The 23,486-nt window shown below is 42.6% G+C and overlaps 1 protein-coding gene across 1 annotated transcript in view; it reads right to left on the bottom strand.

The window, feature by feature from the left end:
- ADCY1 (adenylate cyclase 1) overlaps positions 1-23,486 on the bottom strand; it is a 424,494-nt gene that overhangs the window by 125,693 nt on the left and 275,315 nt on the right. The window contains exon 8 of the mRNA XM_038760089.1: positions 16,468-16,623. Coding sequence (XP_038616017.1) covers positions 16,468-16,623 — 156 coding nt within the window. The remainder of the gene's footprint in view (positions 1-16,467; positions 16,624-23,486) is intronic.

Genomic DNA, 23,486 nt, shown 5'->3' on the forward strand with positions numbered 1-23,486 from the left:
GAACTAAGCTGGGATAGACACAAGAGAATCAAGTCCCACAGGGGGCTCGCAGGAAAGGAGAACGAGTATTGAATCCCCATTTTACAGATGAAGAAGCTGACGTTTTTCTCTCCCGAGATCAATAGTCGATAATAAAGATACAAGGAGCCAAGAAATATGCCCAAGATTAACTGTAGGAAGATTTGCTATGAAGGGCACGGAAAAAAAATCGTGAAACGTGCTGATGTAACAATTGCTACAAAAATACAAATTGTCACTTCTATAATACTGATAATAATGATGGTATTTGTTAAGCGTTTACTATGTGCAAAGCACTGTTCTAAACGCTGGGGAGGATACAAGGTGACCAGGTTGTCCCACAGGGGGTTCGCAGTTTAAATCCCCATTTTACAGATGAGGTAACTGAAGCACAGAGAAGACTTGCCCAAAGTTACACAGCTGACAGCTGGCATGGCCGGGATTTGAACCCACGACCTCTGACTCCAAAACCCGTGCTCTTTCCACTGAGCCACACTGCTTCTCCAATTTTATGGTGTTTCCATGGTGTTTCCAGTGACAATGTTTGGAACCGAAAACTGGACAGTGAAAAAAAAAAAACGGTAGAAAAAGCATCGATTCTTTTGAAATGTGTCATTGGATGAGGTTTTTGCAAATACCGTGGACTGCCCGAAAAACAAGCAAATGAGTTTTGGAGCAAATTAAACCAATGTGGTCTTTGGCCGGCCAAATGACACAACTTAGACAAGCATAATTTGGACACGTCGTCAGGAGAACTAATTCTCCGGAGAAGATGCTAATGGTAGGAAAAGGACAGGGAAAACATGGAAGAGGCAGACCAGCAGCTAGATGGATAGAAACCGTAATAATGATAATGGAAGAACCATTAATGAGGTTACGGATTATGGCAGAAGACAGGACGTTCTGGGGAAAATATAGCAACGGAGTTGCTATGAATAGGAAACAAATTGACGACATTTGATAATAATGATAATAAACTCTTATTCACTGGTCTCCCATGACTGCCCAAATAATTAAGGAACTAACTGACTGTCCCTAGAAGGAAAAAAACACTTTACTAGCAACATAAGTACATATTCCCCATTAATTCAAATAAAAATGGAGGGAACAAAACATTCTTTATTGCGTGTTCTAGACCCAACTCTGCCACTTGTCTGCTGTGTGACCTTAGGCAAGTCGTTTAACTTCTCCGTGCCTCAGTTATCTCATCTGTAAAATGGGGATTAAGGCTGTGAGCCCCCGTGGGACAACCTGATTACCTTGTATCTACCCCAGTGCTTAGAACAGTGCTTGGAACATAGTAAGCGCCTAACAAATACCATCATCATTATAAAGATTTGAATAAGCACATCACACCCACTCCAAAATACGACTATCAGATCAATCCAGGAGATTTCAATGGGAGTCGGCATGCATGCTGAACTATTGAAAAAAATAAACAAAAATAAAAATAAGAGACTGGAAAAGTAAATTCCAATGGCTTATTTTTTCCTCAATGAATTGTTAAACATCAGCTCGTAATCAACACTTCCTTCCACTTCTGAAATAAGAGAAAGGCATTTTGGTTGCACTTGTCTCACGTATCTTCTGACGTGTTTGAAATACCTGATGGAAATTCATATGCGGATATATGAAATGAGGACTTTTTAGTCTTTCACAACTAGTAAATGATGTAGAGAAGCCATGGTTTGGGTATACCAAATGTGGATCATTCCTTGCTGAATTTTAGATAATATTTCTTTCAAACGTCAGCCCGATTTTCTGCCCCAGACTTGCTTCTAAATAAGCTTGCTCTCCCGTGGTTACAATATATTCCTGGGGTTTGGCGGACTTAGTGTCTCCATTCGTAATTGATTTTAAGTGCCACTGAACTAGAAAGTTCACACAACACGCAAAGGATGAACGAAAGCCATTTGGGAAATTCGAGCCTGAGGATTCATACCACTTCCAATCTGTACCCACTCACAAAGTGAACGCCAACAGTACAACAGAACTTACTGCTTATTGCTTATTGCATCTTTTATTGCTGAGAGATGCAGGTAACACAATTAAACAGAGATCCATCCTGTGAAAACCAGTGTAATCCCCAGAAAAACGGACTGAGCCTGCTTACTACAAAGCAACCTACTTAGAGCATCCATCCAACTTGTACTTCCCAAGCGCTTAGTACGGTGTTCTGCACACAGTAAGTGCTCAATAAATACGATTGAATGAATGAATGAATGAGTGAATATAAAGTCTACACTCAAACACTCATACAAATAAAATATTAGAAGAAGGTTGAAAGGAAGGAGTTACCCTTGGAATTATACTGTGTATTGCAAATTCAAATATACATATCCAACATAGTCATTCATTCAATCGTATTTATTGAGCGCTTACTGCGTGCAGAGCACTGTACTAAACGCTTGAGAAGTACAAGTCGGCAACATATAGAGACGGTCCCTATAAACAAATGTACTAAATCATTCGCTTACGTCCACACATCTTTCAACCCCCTCATTTTCCACCAATCATATTCCAACTGTTCCAAAACCTGCTTACAACTCTCCTATCCTAAAAGTCCCTCTCTAAATCCCTCTCCACCTTCTAACCATTCCTTCGTCTTCCTGCTCTCATTCCTGGCCAAACTCCTTGAGCAGGTTGCAAACCTCTGTTGCCACTAATTCCTCTCATCCGTTCTCTCTTTTTTGACTCTACACTAGTCTTTCTAAGATCACCAGTGATCGCTTTGCCAAATCTAGTGGACTTTATCCTAATTCTCTACGACCTCGTGGATCGCCCGGACTCTGTGGACCATGCCTATCTCCTGGGAGCACTATTTTCCCTTGGTTTTACCGATGCAGATCTTTCTAGCTTCTGAATGCTCCTTCTCTGTCACTTTTTCAGGCTCTTCCTAGATGGTGGATTTCTCTTAAGACTCCATTCTAGATCCACTTAGCATCTCACTTTATCGTCATTCCCATGGGATCTCTTTCGCTCCCACGGCTTCAACAGCAACCTCTACGCGGACGATGACCGAATCTACCTCCCTTGCCCTTAAGTGAAGTTCGGCGAGCTAGACTCTCCCCTAACCCGCCTAACCATCCTCTCAGATATTTTGGATGCTGCAGTGTTTTGGACACCCCTCCGCCCCCCTTCTAGTCTGTGAGCCCATTGATGGGTAGGGACCATCTCTATATGTTGCCGACTTGTACTTCCCAAGCGCTTAGTACAGTGCTCTGCACAGAGTAAGTGCTCAATAAATATGATTGAATGAATGAATGAATGAATGCAGACTACTCCTGCTTCCTCAAACCTCCGTGAGTCTTAAGTTTTGCTGCTCCGGTACTAAGAATGAATGAATGAATGAATGAATGAATGAATGAATGAATGAATGCAGACTACTCCAGCTTCCTCAAACCTCTGTGAGTCTTAGGTTTTGCTGCTCCAGTACTAAGAATGCATGAATGAATGAATGAATGCAGACTATTCCAGCTTCCTCAAACCTCTGTGAGTCTTAAGTTTTGCTGCTCCAGTACTGAGAATGAATGAATGAATGAATGAATGAATGAATGAATTAATGAATGAATGCATGCAAACTACTGCAGCTTCCTCAAACCTCTGTGAGTCTTCAGTTTTGCTGCTCCGGTACTAAGAATGAATGAATGAATGAATGAATAAATAAATAAATAAATAAATAAATAAATAAATAAATAAATGAATGAATGCAAACGACTCCAGCTTCCTCAAACCTCTGTGAGTCTTAAGTTTTGCTGCTCCGGTACTAACTTGGTTCTCCTCCTACCCCTCTGACCACTCCTTTTCAGTTTAATAACTAATAATAATAATATTTATTGTACTTGTTAAACACTAAGAGTCAGTCGTTGGGTAGGGATTGTCTCTGTTGTTGAATTGTAGTTTCCGAGCACTTAGTACACTGCTTAGCACACAGTAAGCGCTCAATAAATACAATTGAACGAATGAATGGGCCAAGCACTATTCTATTTGCTTGGGTAGATATAAGATAATCAGGTTGGACACAGTCCCATGTCTCATAGCCCCAATCCCCATTTTACAGATAAGATAACTGAGGCACAGAGAATAATAATAATAATGATAATAATAACAGTATTTATTAAGTGCTTACTATGTGCCAAGCGCTGCTCTAAGTGCTGGGATAGATACAAGGTAATCAGGTTTTCCCATATTGGGCTTGCAGTCTTAATCTCCATTTTACCGATAAGGTAACTGAGGCACAGAGAATAATAATAATAATAATAATAATCACGGTATTTATTAAGTGTTTACTCTGTGCCAAGCACTGCTCTAAGCACTGGAATAGATACAAGGTTGCCCCATATCGGGCTTGCAGTCTTAATCCCCATTTTACCAATAAGGTAACTGAGGCACAGAGAATAATAATAATAATAATCACGGTATTTATTAAGTGTTTACTCTGTGCCAAGCACTGCTCTAAGCGCTAGAATAGATACAAGGTTGTCCCATATCGGGCTTGCAGTCTTAATCCCCATTTTACCGATAAGGTAACTGAGGCACAGAGAATGATAATAATAATGATCATGGTATTTATTAAGTGTTTACTCTGTGCCCAGCACTGCTCTAAGCGCTGGGACAGATACAAGGTTGTCCCATATCGGGCTCGCCGTCTAAATCCCCATTTTACCAATGAGGCAACTGAGGCACAGAGAAGTTAAGCGCCCTGCCTGAGGTCACACAGCGGCAAAGTGACGGAGCTAGGATTAGAACCCACGTCTTCTGACTGCCAAGCCCTTCTGACTCCTTGCCACTAAGCCGTGCGGAGAAGTGAAGTGACTTGGCAAAGGTCACACAGCGGGGATAAGAACCACGACCTTTGATTCCCAGGCCAACATGCCGCTTTAATTTCATTTTCTGCTTCCATTTCTGACTCCTCGTACGCTCTGAATCCCTACTTTTTTGCCTTTTTCCACTCTCTCAGGAGGTTTGTCACTCCGTGCTACTTACTGAGTGCTTAGTTTGTGCCCAGCACTGGACTACTGTACTAAGCCCCGGAAAGGCCACAACCGAGTTGGAAGATCCGACCTCTTTCCTCGAGAAGCTTTCGATCTAGGGAAGACAGGTATTAGACTCCATTGCAGGTGGCGAAAGCGACTGAGTGATAGGATAGGTATCAGGGAAGCAGCGTGACTCAGTGGAACGAGCCGGGGCTTTGGAGTCAGAGGTCATGGGTTCAAATCCCGGCTCAGTTGTGTGATTTTGGCTTAACAAATGCCGTCATTGTATACGAAAATTTCTGCTGATGCTATGCTGCAGTGGAGCCCTCTCCTATATCGGACCTTTCTGGGTGCCTTCGATGGAATCGTATTTTTCTTTGCGACTTTTTTTGTTTTCCAAACTGAAGATAATGGAATGGTAAAGAGATGTTTAATTTCATGTTTTTGTTTATCAGCGTCTACTTATCCCTCTACTTGTTACAAATTAGTACAGTGCTCTGCACATAGTAAGCACTCAATAAATACGACTGATGATGATGATGATGATGATGTTGGGTAGGGACCGTCTCTATATGTTGCCAATTTGTACTTCCCAAGCGCTTAGTACAGTGCTCTGCACATAGTAAGCGCTCAATAAATACGATTGATGATGATTACCGTGTTCTGAAACGCTGTCATTTACAGGGTTGGTGTACCCAGTGAGTACGGGGTACCTGTTGGGCCAAACAAAACCTGGTGTGCAGAAGCGCTTAGTACAGTGTTCTGCACACAGTAAGCGCTCAATAAATATGATTGAAGGAATGGAAACACGGCCCCGGGGATATATACAAAAGATGTAATCCTTGCCCTTCAGAGTGCCTTCAGTGTAACTGGGGAGGAAGTTGTCTGTAAATTGAGGAATATTATATCATAATTGAGAGTGAGAAGTAAATCTGCAAAATAGGCACAAGTGAATAATAATAATAGTAATAATAAATAATAATAATAATTGCGGCATTTGTTAATTGCTATGTGCCAAGCACTGTACTAAGTGCTGGGGTAGGTAAAAGATAATCAGCACCCACATGGAACTCACTTCTTAAAAGAGCCTGGGCTTTGGAGTCAGAGGTCATGGGTTCAAATCTCAGCTCTGCCAAATTGTCAGCTGGGTGACTTTGGGCGGGTCACTTGACTTCTCTGTGCCTCGGTTACCTCCTCTGTAAAATGGGGATTAATAATAATAATAATAATAATGTTGGTATTTGTTAAGTGCTTACTATGTGCAAAGCACTGTTCTAAGCGCTGGGGAGGATACAAGGTGATTAGATTGTCCCATGTGGGGCTCACGATCTTAATCCCCATTTTACAGATGAGGTAACTGAGGCACAGAGAAGTTAAGTGACTTGCCCAAAATCACACAGCTGACAAGTGGCAGAGCCAGAATTTGAACCCATGACCTTTGGCTCCCAAGCCCGGGCTCTTTCCACTGAGCCACGCTGCTTCTCTAAGACTAAGATTAAGACTGTGAGCCCCCCGTGGGACAACCAGATCACCTTGTAACTGCCCCAGCGCTTAGAACAGTGCTCTGCACAGAGTAAGCGCTTAATAAATGCCATTATCATCATCATCATCATCATCATTAAAGTCACTTCACTTCCCCGGGCCTCAGTTACCTCATCTGTAAACTGGGGATTAAAAGTATGAGCCCCCCGTGAGACAACCTGATCACCTCCCCAGCACTTGCAACAGTGCTCTGCACACAGTAAGCGCTCGATAAATACGAATGAATGAATGAGTGAATGAATGAACAAATACCATCATTATTCTTATTATTATAGTAAGCGCTTAACAAATACCACTATTATTATCAGCGTTGGGGGGTGCCTAATTGCTTAGAGGGGCGGATTATGAGGCGGTTGAGGATTGATTATGTGGTGGTACAGATACTCCTCACGAAGGAGGAATAATTTTAGTAGATCGATGAGGATGGGGAGACCTTTGGAGATGGGAAGATGGCGATCTATCAAATATGAAGATGGAGGGAGTTCAAACAGGAGGGAGGGAATGAATACCGGGTCAATGATGGGTGAGGTGAGAATGAAGCAATAGTAATAATAATAATAATAGCATTTATTAAGCGCTTACTATGCGCAAAGCACTGTTCTAAGCGCTGGGGAGGTTACACGGTGATCAGGTCGGCCCACGGCGGGGGCTCACAGTCTTAATCCCCATTTTCCAGATGAGGTCACCGAGGTGCGGAGAAGTGAAGTGACTTGCCCAAAGGCACCCAGCTGACAAGTGGGGGAGCCGGGATTTGAACCCATGACCTCCAACTCCAAAGCCCGGGCTCTTTCCCCTGAGCCACGCTGCTTCTCCATGAGTACGAGGGAAGTGAGTGGCCTGGGTTGTAGCGGGAGAGCAGTGAAGATCCCTAAAGGGAAGAGAGCTTATTGAACGTCCTGAATCCAATGGTAGGGATTTCTACTTATATTGTCTCAGCTACTAGCTCCATACAGGTGATTCCCAGATCCACCCCTTTGGTCCTGACCTCTCCTTTGTACTTCCCAAGCGCCTAGTACAGTGATGCACACTGTAAGCGCTCAATAAATACGGTTGATTGATTGATTGATTGTAAGCGCTCAATAAATACGATTGAATGAATGAATGAATCTAACTTCCAATTTTGCCTCTTCCCTTATCCCTAGGCCGTCTCCCCCGGATGACGCCGCAAACTCTGTACGTCTAAACGATGACTCCTCAAATTCCCAGACCGCTTCCTTCCTTCCCCATCTCTGTTGATAACACCACCATCCTCCCTGGATCAGAAGCCCCCAGTCGTGGTGTATTTCGAGATTCCTCTCTGTTCAACCTTACATTTCAGCGATTGCCATAGCTTCCAGCTCTTCCTGCATAATAGATCCTGGATCTGTCTATTCTCGGAGCTTAGAACAGTGCCAGCGCTTAGAACAGTGCTTTGCACATAGTAAGTGCTTAATAAATGCCATTATTATTATTATTATTATTATTATTATTGCCCTATTCAAACAGCTACTGCTCTGGTCCACACGCTTGTCTTACTATGGCTGAACTGTTGCATCAGCCCCCTGGCTGGTCCTCTTTCCTCGAGGTACAGCGTGGTTCAGTGGAAAGAGCCCGAGCTTTGGAGTCAGAGGTCATGGGTTCTAATCCTGCCTCTGCCAATTGTCAGCTGGGTGATTTTGAGCAAGTCACTTCACTTCTCTGGGCCTCAGTTACCTCATCTGGAAAATGGGGATTAAAGCTGTGAGCCCCCCATGGGACAACCTGATCACCTTGTAACCTCCCCAGCTCTTAGAACAGTGCTTTGCACATAGTAAGCGTTTAATAAATGCCATTTTTATTATTATTATTATGACTTCTCACAACCCATCTGAATCACACGCTGCTTCCTGAATCGTCTTTATTAAGAGCTGCTCGGTACGCATCTCCCCACTCATCAAAATCCTCCACGAGCTTCCCACGTCCCTCTGCATCTCTATAAAAAAAAACGCCTCGCACGTGGCTTCAATCAATCGATCAAAGCAGTCACATTTATTGAGCACTTACCATGTGCAGAGCACTGTCCTAAGTGCCTGGGAGAGTACAATACACCAATATAACTGACGCATTCCCTGCCCACAGTGAGATTTCAAGGCCCTTAACTGATTTGCTTCATGTTACCCAGCCAGCCCTCCTCGTCCTCTACGTGCCCGTTTGCACTCTTCCCAAATTAACCTTCTAAATGAACATCAGTTCTGCTTTTCCAGCTTTCAAACCCTTTCCCAAGTTGTCCCCCTATCCTGGAATCTCCTTCCTCCCCAAAGTTGACGGACAGCAGTGTGTCCCATATTCATAAAACCCCATTACTTCAGTCATATCCCAGGAAGTACAGAAAGGGTAGACCTGTAGCACTTTGCAGCACCCAAAATACTAACTGAAATACATATTAAGTACTTACTATGTGCTAAGCACTGCACTAAGGGCTGGCACAGACTCAAGACATCATTCAGACGTAATCCCTGTCCCACATGGGGCTCACAGGCTAAATCCCATATTAAAGATGATAAAACTAAGACCAACAGGCTAAATCCTGTATTAAAGATGATAAAACTAAGACCAAAGTCACACAGCAAGCGAGTTGCGGAGTTGGGATTAGAACCCAGGTCCCCTGACCCCCCAGGCCTGTTCCCTTTTCATTAAGCCACACTGCTTCTCCATTTGTTAATATGTTTTGTTTTGTTCTCTGTCTCCCCCTTCTAGACTGTAAGCCCACTGTTGGGTCGGGACCGTCTCTATATGTTGCCAACTTGTACTTCCCAAGCGCTTAGTACAGTGCTCTGCACACAGTCAGCGCTCAATAAATACGATTGAATGAATGAATGAATACCTATTAGGCCCAACGTCTGGCGTGAGGACTGAAAAGTTTCCTCTCTTCCTTCGCTTGCATTACTGAAAAAGCTTTTGAATTTTAGATAATATTTCATTCAAGCGTCAGCCCTATTTTCTGCCCCGGACTTGCTTCTAAATAAGCTTGCTCTCCTGTGGTTCCAATATATTCCTGAGGTTTGGAATCCGCCATCCGCAGAATGAAAAATTCGACAACCATTAGACAGGATAGACGGTTTAAAATCAAATTACCACTTATCCAAGTGAATCTTGGTGGAATCGGAATTTGGGACACGGAATTGCACTCCCTGCAATCCCTCAAGGCAAATCAAAATCAGTCACTAGGAAATATTGCCACCCTGAGGCAGAGAAAATGAAACTCTAACTTATTTGCCTTTGGTTTTTTTACGCACATTGTCAGGTTCTTGTAATAATAATAATAATAATAATAATAATAATAATAACATTTATCAAGCTTTCACTATTTGTCGTGTCGTGTTCTAAGCCATGGGGCAGATAGAAGATGATCAGGTCTATGAAAGAGCCCTCACAAAGCTTACAAAGCCTGAAAACCTTTACAAAAAACTACCTACTAGGTTTTCTAATCCGTGGCATTTTTTTGAAATACCATTCTGGACAAATTCATTCATTCATTCATTCAATCGTATTTATTGAGTGCTTACTGTGTGCAGAGCACTGTACTAAGTGCTTGGGAAGTACAAGCTGGCAACATATAGAGACGGTCCCTACCCAACAGTGGGCTCACAGTCTAGAAGGGGGAGACAGACAACAAAACAAAACATATTAACAACATAAAATAAATAGAATAAATGTGTACAAATAAAATAAATAAATAGAGTAATAAATATCTATAAACATATATACAGGTATTTGTTAAGTGCCGGGGTAGACACGCGCCCCTCTCCCACATTCATTCATTCATTCATCCATTCAATCGTATTTATTGAGCGCCTACTGTGTGCAGAGCACTGTGCTAAGCGCTTGGGAAGTACAAGTTGGGAACATATAGAGACGGTCCCTACCCAACAGTGGGCTCACAGTCTAGAAGGGGGAAACAGAGAACAAAACAAAACATATTAACAAAATAAAATAAATAGAATAAATATGTACAAATAAAATAAATAAATAAATAGAGTAATAAATATGTATAAACATATATAAATATATACAGGTATCTGTTAAGTGCTGGGGTAGACACGTGCCCCTCTCCCACATTCATTCATTCATTCATTCAATCGTATTTATTGAGCACCTACTGTGTGCAGAGCACTGTACTAAGCGCTTGGGAAGTAGAAGTTTGGGAACGTATAGAGATGGTCCCTACCCAACAGTGGGCTCACAGTCTAGAAGGGGGAAACAGAGAACAAAACAAAACATATTAACAGAATAAAATAAATAGAGTAAATATGTATAAATAAAATAAATAAATAGAGTATAAACAGATGTACATATATACAGGTATTTGTTAAGTGCCGGGGTAGACACGCATCCCTCTCCCACAGGCGGCTCACGGTCTAAGTTGAAGGCAGGAGGATGTTACCCCCATTTCGCAGATGAGGTCACTGAGGCACAGAGAAGTTAAATGACTTGCCCAAGGTGACGCAGCCAGCAATTGGCAGAGCTGGCATTAGAAGCCAGAAACCACGGCTTAGTGGAGAGAACACGGAGCAATATCCTGTCGGTTTTACCTTCACGGCATCTCTAAAACCAGCCCTGTCCTCTCTGTCCAAACTGCCGCGACACTGATCCAATCACTTAATCCATCAAATGATCATATTAATTGAGCATTTACTGTGTGCAGGGCAGTGTACTGAGGGACCGTAAAATATAACAGAGATACGATCCCTGTCCGCAAAAGTTAGCGTATATCCTGCTTCGATTACTGCATCAGCCTCCTCTCTGACTTCTTTACCGCTTGTCTCTTCCCACTCCAGTCCATACTTCACTCTGCCGCCTGGATTATTTTCCTAAATAAATGTCCAGTCCACGTTTCCCCGCTTCTCAAGAAGCTCCGTTCGTTGACTGTTCAAACAGAAACACCTTACAGTCGACTTTAAAGCAGTTAATCAGCTCGCCCCTTCCTTCCTTTCCCTTCCTCCAGAACCATCATCGTAACTCGAGCTCATTTATCTCAATCATTCATGTTTATTGAGCGCTTACTATGCGCGCGGTACTGTGCTAAATGCTTGGGAGAGTAACATAAAACAGAATTTAGCAATGTTCCCGGCCCATAGCGAACTAATATCTCCCTGCTTACTCCTTGCTTACGTCCTCCCTCTCACCTGGAAATCTCTCCCCCTTCATGTTATGTCAGCTCATTCATTCATTCAATCGTATTTATTGAGCGCTTACTGTGTGCAGAGCACTGTACTAAGCGCTTGGGAAGTACAAGTTGGCAACATACGGAGACGGTCCCTACCCAACAGCGGGCTCACAGTCTAGAAGGGGGAGACAGACGACAAAACGAAGCATGTTAACAAAATAAAATGAATAGAATAGTAAGTATCCCCGCTTCAAAGCCTTATTAATTAAAATCACATCGCCTCCAAGAGGCCCTCCCCAATTAATCCATCTTTCCCCCTACTCATTCATTCATTCATTCATTCAATCGTATTTATTGAGCGCTTACTGTGTGCAGAGCACTGTACTAAGCGCTTGGGAAGTACAAGTTGGCAACACACAGAGACAGCCCCTACCCATCAGAGGGCTCACAGTCTAGAAGGGGAAGACAGACAACAAAACGAAACATATTAACAAAATAAAATAAATAGAATAGTAAATATCCCCGCTTCAAAGCCTTATTAATTAAAATCACATCACCTCCAAGAGGCCCTCCCCAATTAATCCATCTTTCCCCCTACTCCCTCTTCCTTCTGCGTCACCTAGGCACATGATGATGACGATGGTATTTGTTAAGCGCTTCCTGGGTGCCAAGCACTGTTCAAAGTGCTGGGGTCGATACCAGGTCTTCAGGGTGTCGGACTCACAGTCTTCACCCCCATTTTCCAGATTAGGGAACCGAGGCCCAGAGAAGGGAAGTGACTTACCCAAAGACACACAGCGGACAAGCGGCGGAGGCGGGATTAGAACCCACGGCCTCTGACACCCAAGCCCGGGCTCTTGCTGCTAAGCCACGCTGCTAAATACTTGATATTCAATCCACCTTCAGCCCAACAGAGCTTCCATACATATCCCCAAACCCATAAACTATTTAATTGTTTATAATTTAATTGTTTTAATGTCTGTCTCCCCCTACACAGCTACTTGTGGGCCGGGAATGTACCTTCCAACTCTATTGTACTGTGCTGTAAGTGCTTAGTACAGTGCTCTGCATCCACTAAATGCTCAATCAATACCATTTATTGATCGATTGATTGACTGGAAATCAAGAGACCTGGTTTCAAATCCCAACTCTGCCACTAATCTATGTTTTGACCTTGAACAAGTCACTTACGGTCTCCTGGGATCAGTTTTCCCTTCTGTAAAATGGGGATAAGATACCTGCTCTCTCTGTATCTTAGCCTGTGAGCCCCATTAGGGCAAGGATAATAATAATGATAATAATAATAATAATGGCATTTATTAAGCGCTTACTATGTGCACAGCACTGTTCTAAGCGCTGGGGAGGTTACAAGGTGATCAGGTTGTCCCTCGTGGGCTCACAGTCTTCATCCCCATTTTACAGATGAGGTCACTGAGGCACAGAGAAGTGATCTCATTTGATGATCTCGTAACTACCGCGGTGCTTAGTATGGTACTTGACATGTGCCGCACGTAGTAAGAGCTCAAAATTACGCTCGATATAATCAGTGCTTAAAAAATACCACAATGATCATCATTAAATGAAAATGCACCACCCTTTACATAGAGCATTATTAGCGGTATGTGTGCAGAACTTCCCCCCCAAAATGCCCTATCAATTTGTAGAAGGCTCGAAAGTTTCAAAAGCGTGAGGTATTCACTCCGTGTAAAAGAGGTTAAAAGTATTTGTAGTTGAATGTCTCCATTCATTCATTCATTCATTCAATCGTATTTATTGAGCGCTTACTGTGTGCACAGCACTGTACTAAACGCTTGATTAATCCCTCCAATTTGTGCCGCAGTCATAATGGAAGCTAATGTCCTGGCCTCTTCCTGTACAATGGGGGAGAGTAGAAACGGATGATATCATGGAGAGCTTCCCTCTGTGGATTTATGCAAGAAAGGAGTATGAGAAGGACTCTTAAAATCTAAAAATAAATTCAGTGAACGCTCTAGTCCTTAATAAAGCGCTCCTGATCTTAATCATGCCTCTGTCCTCTGCCCAAATACCTTCTTCTAAAGTGTAGACGTAGCAGTGGAAAGTATTGATTTCTTGCTCAGTGCAAGGAACTGTGCTAAGCACTTGGAAAATATCACAGAAGTCCAAGACTTGCCCTCTAACAGGGCAGCCAGACCGAAAAATATCAAATATACCTATGAAAAGTGGAACCCGGGTTTGGGAGTCAGAGGTCATGGGTTCTAATCCCGGCTCCGCCACTTATTAGCTGTGTGACTTTGGGCAAGTCGCTTCACTTCTCTGGGCCTCAGTTCCCTCGTCTGTAAAATGGGGATTGAAACTGTGAGCCCCATGTGGGACAATCTGATTACCCTGTATCTACTCCAGCGCTTAGAACAGTGCTTGGCAAATAGTAAGCGCTTAACAAATACCGTCATTATTGTCATTCCCCCCCTTCTAGACTGTGAGCCCACTGTTGGGTAGGGACCGTCTCTATATGTTGCCAACTTGGACTTCCCAAGCGCTTAGTACAGTGCCCTGCACTCAGTAAGTGCTCAATAAATACGATTGAATGAATGAATGAATCATTATTAATCTTCTGATACACCCTTCAGTCACAGAGAAGTGGTGGTGTTGTCTTTGCAGATATGGAATAGAGGAAATGGTTTAAAAGAGAAAATGAGAAGGTTAGTTTGGACATCGGGAGTTTGAAGCGGTGAAGAGCCCTGGAGGCCGGAGGAGTGGAGCGATAATAATAATAATAATGACGGTACTTGTTAAGTTCTTACTATGTGCCAGACGATGCACTAAGCGCTAGGGTGCATATAAACAAATCAGGTTGGATACGGTGCCTGTCCCACGTGGGGCTCACGGTCTCAATCCCTATTTTACAAAAGAGGTAACTGAGGCACAGAGAAGTGAAGTGACTTACCCAAAGTCACACAGCAGAGAAGTGGCAGAGCTGGGATTAGAAAGCATGACTTTATGGACCCCGGGCCCGTTCTCTACAACAATAATGATAATAGCATTTATTATGGAGAAGCAGCATGGCTCACTGGAAAGGACCCGGGCTTTGGAGTCAGAGGTCATGGGTTCGAATCCCGGCTCCACCACATGTCTGCTGTGTGACCTTGGGCAAGTCACTTCACTTCTCTGAACCTCAGTTCCCTCATCTGGCAAAGGGGGATTAAAACTGCGAGCCCCCCGTGGGACAACCTGATCATCCTGTAACCTCCCCAGCGCTTAGAACAGTGCTTTGCACAAAGTAATCTATGTTTTGACCTTGAGCTAGTCACTTATGGTCTCCTGGGATCAGTTTCCCCTTCTGTAAAATGGGGATAAGATACCTGCTCCCTCTATATCTTAGCCTGTGAGCCCCAATAGGGCAAGGATAATAATAATAATAATAATAATAATAATAATAATAATGGCATTTGTTAAGTGCTTACTATGTGCAAAGCACTGTTCTAAGTGCTGGGGAGGCTACAGGGTGATCAGGTTGTCCCACAGTGGGCTCACAGTCTTTGAACAGTGCTTTGCACATGGTAATCTATGGTTTGACCTTGAGCAAGTCACTTACGGTCTCCTGGGCTCAGTTTCCCCTTCTGTAAAATGGGGATAAGATACCTGCTCTCTCCATATCTTAGCCTGTGAGCCCCGATAGGGCAAGGATAATAATAATAATAATAATAATAATGGAATTTGTTAAGCGCTTACTATGTGCAAAGCACTGTTTTAAGCACTGGGGAGGTTACAGGGTGATCAGGTTGTCCCACCCGGGGCTCACAGTCTTCATCCCCCTTTTCCAGATGAGGGAACTGAGGCATACAGAAGTTAAGTGACTTGCTCTATCCACTTTGCCCTGCTGTAGTCAGGGCTAGAGAAGTAGATTTGTACTCATCTACCTAAAGAGGGGAGCTGAAATCAAATGAGTGGATGAGTCTCCCAAGACTTTGTGTGTAGAGGAGTAGAGGAATAAATATGGAGTGGTAGAATGTACCGGGTAAGCGTGAGGTTTAGGAATTGGAGGTCTTCTGTCCCACAGAGGTCGGTATTCCTTCTGTCCCTCTAGCTTTCCAGAGAGTAAAAGTAGCCTCCAAGAACACTTAGGGAGACTGAGTCAAATATCGTCAACCACGTAAGCACTTCTGAGTGGTCCCCCAAATCAAGCCCCGTCATCCCTCCCCCCAACCCCCCTACCCAGAGAAGCCGCGTGGCTCAGTGGAAAGAGCCCGGGCTTTGGAGTCCGAGGTCATGGGTTCAAATCCCGGCTCTGCCAATCGTCAGTTGTGTGACTTTGGGCGTCACTTCACTTCTCTGGGCCTCTGTTACCTCATCTGGAAAATGGGGATTAAGGCTGCGAGCCCCCTTTGGGACAACCTGATCACCTTGTAACCTCCCCAGTGCTTCGAACAGTGCGTTGCACACAGTAAGCGCTTAATAAATGCCGTCATTATTATTACAGCCCCCAAAACTCTCCTGGGGATTTTTATAACTTTAAGGCAAGCTACTGAAGCCACGATTCTCCCAACAAGTCTGGATTCTGGGGACACTCCCTTCCAGTACTTCCCAAGCGCTTAGTACAGTGCTCTACACACAGTAAGCGCTCAATAAATACGATTGATTGATTGATTGATTGATGCTATAAAGTTTCACTGTAGGGACCGTCTCTATATGTTGCCAACTTGTACTTCCCAAGTGCTTAGTACAGTGCTCTGCACATGGTAAGCGCTCAATAAATACGACTGAATGAATGAATGAATGTAACAGTCTAACGAGAAACCATTTCATTAGAAGAAATCACACTCGTACCTTGTCATCATCCTCACACGTCATGACGTTAGAGAACGGGATCTCGGCTTTGAACATCTTCCGACAATGCATCAGCTGGACTAGTAGGTAGCAGACAGTTTTGAACTTCATCCTCTTGGCCGGCTTTATATCTGAGAGAATTAGCCCTGGGAAGATCTGTCCAAAGACACAAATAGAAATGAATTAATCCTTCCCGGCTCCAAAAGCAAATAGTGTCCAAAGACATAAATAGAAATTAATTAATCCTTCCTGGATCCAAAAGCAAATACTGTTACAAACACACCGATAACGAGCAACACAGACATCTTAGCCATTTTATTATTAATGTATTAAAAACAAAGTTACAATAGTAAAACAATTATCTGCTGCACTCTATTGGGATTTACCACAGTGGCTCATTATGATTGACCATCATGAATGCCCAGGAGATAATTACAAAGGAATTACCATTGGGACTGTTCATTCTTTTATATGACCTATCACAGTTTTTTTCTTTATCATTTGCTTTATCACTGTATCGTATCGTTTTGCTTTATCATCATTTCACATTTGACCATCGTGAAATGCTCAAGAGATAATTACAAAGGAATTACCATTGGGACTGTTCATTCTTTTATATGACCCATAACAGTTTTTTTCTTTATCATTTGCTTTATCACTGTATCGTATCACTTTGCTTTATCATCATTTCACATTTGACCATCGTGAAATGCTCAAGAGATAATTACAAAGGAATTACCATTGCGACTGTTCATTCTTTTATATGACCCATAACAGTTTTTTTCTTTATCATTTGCTTTATCACTGTATCACATCATTTTGCTTTATCATCGTTTCACAGGTTTCCTTAGTTTCACCATTATTCTTAGGAACAAAATATCATTATCGTTTTTAAGTATTGCTATGTGAAGAGCATTGCACGTTTTTTTAAAAAAACAGCAATTAGATATGGTCCCTGTCCTCAATTTTACAATTGTCCAAGAGAAGGCAAACAGGGAGAAAAAAGAAATTCATTTCCTCAGGAATGGAAAAACTTATTATATCCACAACGATTAACTTGACACTAGTAAAACAGTTTTCAACATTAGAAAGTAAAATAATGATCCATCCATGGCAAAGGTCATAAACAATCTTAATCTCAGATATTTACCCCTCCCTCCAAGTCCTCATAATTTTCCTGTGGCCAGAAAGGCAAAATATATAAACGACAAGAGAAAATAATTATTGCTACCCATTTGAGGGTAGCCTACTTTGGGGAAACAGAGCTGGGGTGCGGAAAATGTCAAAGTGAAACAAAATGTTCATCCTTTCTGGTTTCCTATTGAATAAAAAAATAGCATAAGAAAGCATTTAGCTTAGATTTATGAAGTGACCTCATAAATCTCTCTTTGGGGAAGCTTTCCCTGATTTAACACCTAGACTAAGCAAACCAATAACCCTAGTAACTCCAGCTCTCTCACCTTACTCTCCTCTGCAAAATACAATTGTATGTTTTCTGTTTTGTCCCTTGTGATTGTCATCACATTTCCTGTTTAATATTTGGGTTAATCTTTCCTTCTCCTTTAGTCTGTTTTCTGTTTTGTCCCTTGTGATTGTCATCACATTTCCTGTTTAATATTTGGGTTAATCTTTCATTCTCCTTTAGTCTGTTTTCTATTTTGTACTCCAAATTATCTGATAAATTGGGTGCACAAGAAATGTTGTTGAATGAATGACAATGACGTTTCAATTAAATGAAAATGATTTTTGCAAATGATTTTGCAATGAAATAATATCCTTCATTCAAAGTGAGCAGAAACTGAAAATCAAACGATGCCTTGTAGATTAAATATGTTCCTTTCTCTTTCTAAGAATCATGTTATTCACTACTGAATCAATCAGTCAATTAATCAGTTGTATTTACTGAGTGCTTAGTCTATGTAGAATGCTATATTAAGCATTTTGAAGAGAGTTGGTAGACACATCCCCTGCCTGCAATTAGCTTGCAGTTTAGAAGGCGAGTCAGACATTAATGTAAATGAAAACATTATGGATATGAATATAGGTGCTGTGGGGCTGAGAGAAAGGTGAATAAAGGGTACATATCCAAATGAAAGAATGATGCAGAAGGGAGTAGGAGAAGAGAAAATGAAGGCTCAGTTAGGGAAGGCCTCTTGGAGATGTGTTTTCAGTAAGGTTTTGAAGATGGGGAAAGTGAACATCTATCAGATATGAAGAGGAAAGGAGCTCCAGGCCAGAGGCAGGATGTGATCTATAGGTCAGCAGTGAGATAGAAGATATTGAGGTACAGTTAGTAGGTTGGCAACAGAGAAATGAAGAGTGTGGGGTGGGTTGAAGTAATAATAATAATAATAATAATAACAGCATTTGTTAAGCACTTACTATGTGCAAAGCACTTTTCTAAGCACTGGGGTAGATACGAGGTGATCAGGTTGTCCCACATGGGGCTCACAGTCTTAATCCTCATTTTCCAGATGAGGTAACTGAGGCCCAGAGAAGTTAAGTGACTCGCCCAAGGTCACACAGCTGACAACTGGCAGAGCCGGGACATCAGCGAGATAAGATAGGATGGGAGCAAGGTGATTAAATGCTTTAAATACAATGGCAAGGAGTTTCTGTTGACCTGGAGGTGAATGGGCAACTACTGGAGGTTCATGAAGAGTGGGAAGACATGGACTGAATTGTTTTGTAGAAAAAAGATACAGGCAGCAGAATGAAGTATGGACCAAAGTCAGAAGAGACGGGTGGCAGGGAGGTAAGTAAAGAGTAATAATAATAATGATGATGGGATTTATTAAGCACTTACTATGTGCAAAGCACTGTTCTAAGCACTGGAGAGGTTACAAGGTGATCAGGTTGTCCCACGGGGGGCTCACAGCTTTAATCCTCATTTTCCAGATGAGGGAACTGAGGCCCAGAGAAGTTAAGTGACTCACCCAAGGTCACACAGCTGACAGTTGGCACAGCCAGGACATCGGAGAGGTAAAATAGGATGGGGTAAGGTGATTAAATGCTTTAAATACACTGGTAAGGAGTTTCTGTTGTTGCTGCGGAGGTGGATGGGCAACTACTGGAGGTTCGTGAAGAGTGGGAAGAGGGGAATTAATTGTTTTGTAGAAAAATGATCCAGGTAGCAGAGTGAAGTATGGACCAGAGTCAGAAGAGATGGGAGACAGGGAGGTAAGTAAAGAGGTGATAATAATAATAATGATGATGGCATTCATTAAGCAATTACTATGTGCAAAGCATTGTTCTAACAATAATAATAATTATAATGATGGCATTTATTAAGTGCTTACTATGTGCAGAGCACTGTTCTAAGCGCTGGGGAGGTTACAAGGTGATCAGGTTTTCTCACGGTCTTAATCCCCATTTTCCAGATGAGGTAAATGAGGCACAGAGAAGTGAAGTGACTTGCCCAAAAGTCACACAGCTGACAATTGGTGGAGCCGGGATTTGAACCCATGACCTGTGACTCCAAAGCCCGGGCTCTTTCCACTGAGCTACGTTGCTTCTCTATGATGCAGTAGTTACTGCAGGACAGGATAAGTGGTTGGATCAACACGACAGCAATCTGGATGGAGATGAAAGGACAGTTTTTTGCAATGTTGTGAAGGTTGTACCGACAGGTTTTGGTGCCAGATTGAGTATGTGGGCTGAAAGAGAGAGCGGAGTCGAGGATAGAGCCAAGGTTATGGGTTTGTGAGACAGGGAGGATAACGGTGCTGTTTACGTGATGGGAAAGTCATGAGGAGGGCAGTGTTCAGGTGGGAAAATGAGCAGTTCTGTTTTGGACGTGTTACGTTTGAGGCGTCGGCGTGACATCCAAGTCGAGACGTCGTGAAGGCAGGAAGAAATATGAGGCTGCGGAGACGGAGAAAGATCGGCTAGAGATGTCGATTTGGGAATCATCCGCCTAGAGATGGTGGTGGAAGTCATGGGAGCCACAGATTTCTTCAAGGAAATCGGTGCCAGTGGAGACTAGAAGAGGACCATGACCTGAGCCTGGAGTGATCCTACAGTTAAGGTTCAGAGGCAGAGGAGGAGACCGTGAAGGAGATTGAGAATGGGTGGCCGGAGAGATAAGACGTGAACCAAGAGAGGACGGTGTCCGTGAAGCCAAGGTTGGATAACGTTTCCAAGAGAAGGGGGCTGTCGAAAGTGTCGAAGACACCTGAGAGGTTGAGGAGGATTACGATGGACTAGAAGCTGTTGGATTTATCAAGAAGGAGATCATTAGTATCCTTTGAGAGAGCTGTTTCATGAGTGAAAGGGGACAGAAGACAGATTGGAGGGGGTCAAGGAGAGAACTGGAGGAGAGACGGGGAGGTAACGTGTCTAGACAACTACTCTATTTATTTTACTTGTACATATTTACTATTCTATTCATTTTATTTTGTTAATATGTTTTGTTTTGTTGTCTGTCTCCCCCTTCTAGACTGTGAGCCCGCTGTTGGGTAGGAACCATCTCTATATGTTGCCAACTTGTACTTTCCAGGCGCTTAGTACAGTGTTCTGTACACAGTAAGCGCTCAATAAATACGATTGAATGAATGAATGAATGAACTCAAGGGGTTGAATATTGGGTGACAATTTCACCAGATGAACCTATTGAAGTTTGAATTTTAAAAGTCTGGATGGAAATATGTCAACATTTATTAGGTAATGGGAAATTCAACTCAATGGAAAGATCACTTGCTTGAGTTATTTCCCTAACGTCCATTCCATAACACAGAATACTTCTGGGTGAGTAAGTTCTGAACCGCTGTCACGAAATGATCCTTTTAATTGAATGTCTTGTCTTACGCTGTCGAGTCGTCTCCGACCCATAGCGACATCAAGGACACATCTCTCCCAGAGGGCCCCACCTCCATCTACAGTCGTTCTGGTAGCGTAGCCATAGTTTTCTCGGTAAAAATATGGAAGTGGTTCACCATTGCCTCCTTCCACGCAATAAGCTTTAGTCTCCACCCTCGACTCTCTCCCATGCTGCCGCTGCCCGGCTTAGGTGAGTTTTGACTTGTAGCAGATTGCCTTTCACTCGTTAGCCACTGCCCAAGCTAGGAATGGAATGGATTTGCCTCTGCTTGACTCTCCCTCCCAGAGTCGAGACCGGTAGTCGAGAGGTATGATCGAATAATATAATTGAAATCGTTCCGAGGCGACTCGTTTCCCAGGTTTTTGAATAGTAAATTTGTGATATTTGGGATCGATCAATCAGTGGTATTTATTGAGTGTTTACTGGGGGCAGAACACTGTACTAAGTGCTTGAGAAAGTACAATCTAATACAATGGGCAAACACAATCCCTGTCCACATTGAGTTTACAGACATCCTCCATAAAGCATCCTCTGATGCAGAAATGAAGCAGATGGGCTTAGTCCAAACCAACAGGATTTTGTTTACAAATTGAACATTTTCAGCATCGTAAAATGTTATGTAGAAAATGAATCATAAATAAATAAATAGGCCCATCCACCTCACTAATCAATCAGGTTCCAGGCAATCAGTACCTCATAATATGAGCATTTATTTTCTCTTGCCTCACAACTGTTCATGCTGGTTACGATCAGAGATATACAGATGGGAAAAACGGTTTAATTTTTTTTTAATATTTCTGTGTTTGACTCGAAGAGAGTTAGGAGGAAGAAAAGAAAATTGATTCAAGTTCCCCTTGGGCCTATTTCATCCTGGCTGGAAGTCATTCATTCATTCAATCATATTTATTGAGCGCTTACGGTGTGCACAGCACTGTACTAAGCGCTTGGGAAGTACAAGTCGGTAACATATAGAGACGGTCCCTACCCAACAACGGGCTCATAGTCTAGAAGGGGGAGACAGACAACAAAACAAAACATGTAGACAGGTATCAAAATCATCAGAACGAATAGAATTAAAGCTATATGCACATCATTAACAAAATAAATAGTAAGTATGTACAAGTAAAATAAATAGAGTAAGAAATCTGTACAAATATATGTACAGGTGCTGTGGGGAGGGGAAGGAGGTAGGCTGGGGGGATGGGGAGGAGGAGAGGAAAAAGGGGGCTCAGTCTGGGAAGGCCTCCTGGAGGAGGTGAGCTTTCAGCAGGGCTTTGAAGTTTGCCAACAGCTTTGGAAAATTAACTGAATCTATCGGGACTTTTAGAAACAGTTGACTCTATTGGTCCAACTACAAGATTTTCAGTTACAACTTCAGGATTTTAATGACATCTGTAGCCTGGTTTATGGAAGCTTTTCCAAATAAGCTTGGTATATGACAAGATACAATATAAGTTATATAGGCCCTGAATTCAACAGAAACCCACCAAAATAATCCACCAAAATATCATTTTCAGCTTTCCTATGCTCCTACTGATCTGCTGAGAATTATTGAGAAGCAGCGTGGCTCAGTGAAAAGAGCCCGGGCTTTGGAGTCAGAGGTCGTGGGTTCAAATCCAGGCTCTGCCAGTTGTCAGCTGTGTGGCTTTGGGCAAGTCACTTAACTTCTCTGTACCTCAGTTACCTGATCAGTAAAATGAGGTTTAAGACTGTGAGCTCCCTGTGGGACAACCTGATGTCCTTGGAACCTCCCCAGTGCTAAGAACAGTGCTTTGCACATAGTAAGTGCTTAACAAATGCCATCATTATTGTTATTATTATTATTTGGAGTCAGAGGTCATGGGTTCAAATCCCGGCTCTGCCAGTTGTCAGCTGTGTGGCTTTGGGCAAGTCACTTAACTTCTCTGTACCTCAGTTACCTCATCTGTAAAATGAGGTTTAAGACTGTGAGCCCCCCGTGGGACAACCCGATGTCCTTGGAACCTCCCCAGCGCTTAGAACAGTGCATTGCACATAGTAAGCGCTTAATAAATGCCATCATTATTATTATCTAAAAATGTTACAGATTGAAGGTTGGTAATTTTTTCTTGAGTGTTGAGTTTAACTTTAATCTTTTTATAAGCAATTAATAATGCCAATACCTTCTTGGTTGGGCAGCTTGTAAAAGGCACAGTATCTGAAGATGCAGTTTTGCTATGTG

The sequence above is a fragment of the Tachyglossus aculeatus genome, chromosome 18, assembly GCF_015852505.1.
Source record: "Tachyglossus aculeatus isolate mTacAcu1 chromosome 18, mTacAcu1.pri, whole genome shotgun sequence".
In the NCBI taxonomy this organism is placed as follows: Eukaryota; Metazoa; Chordata; class Mammalia; order Monotremata; family Tachyglossidae; genus Tachyglossus; species Tachyglossus aculeatus.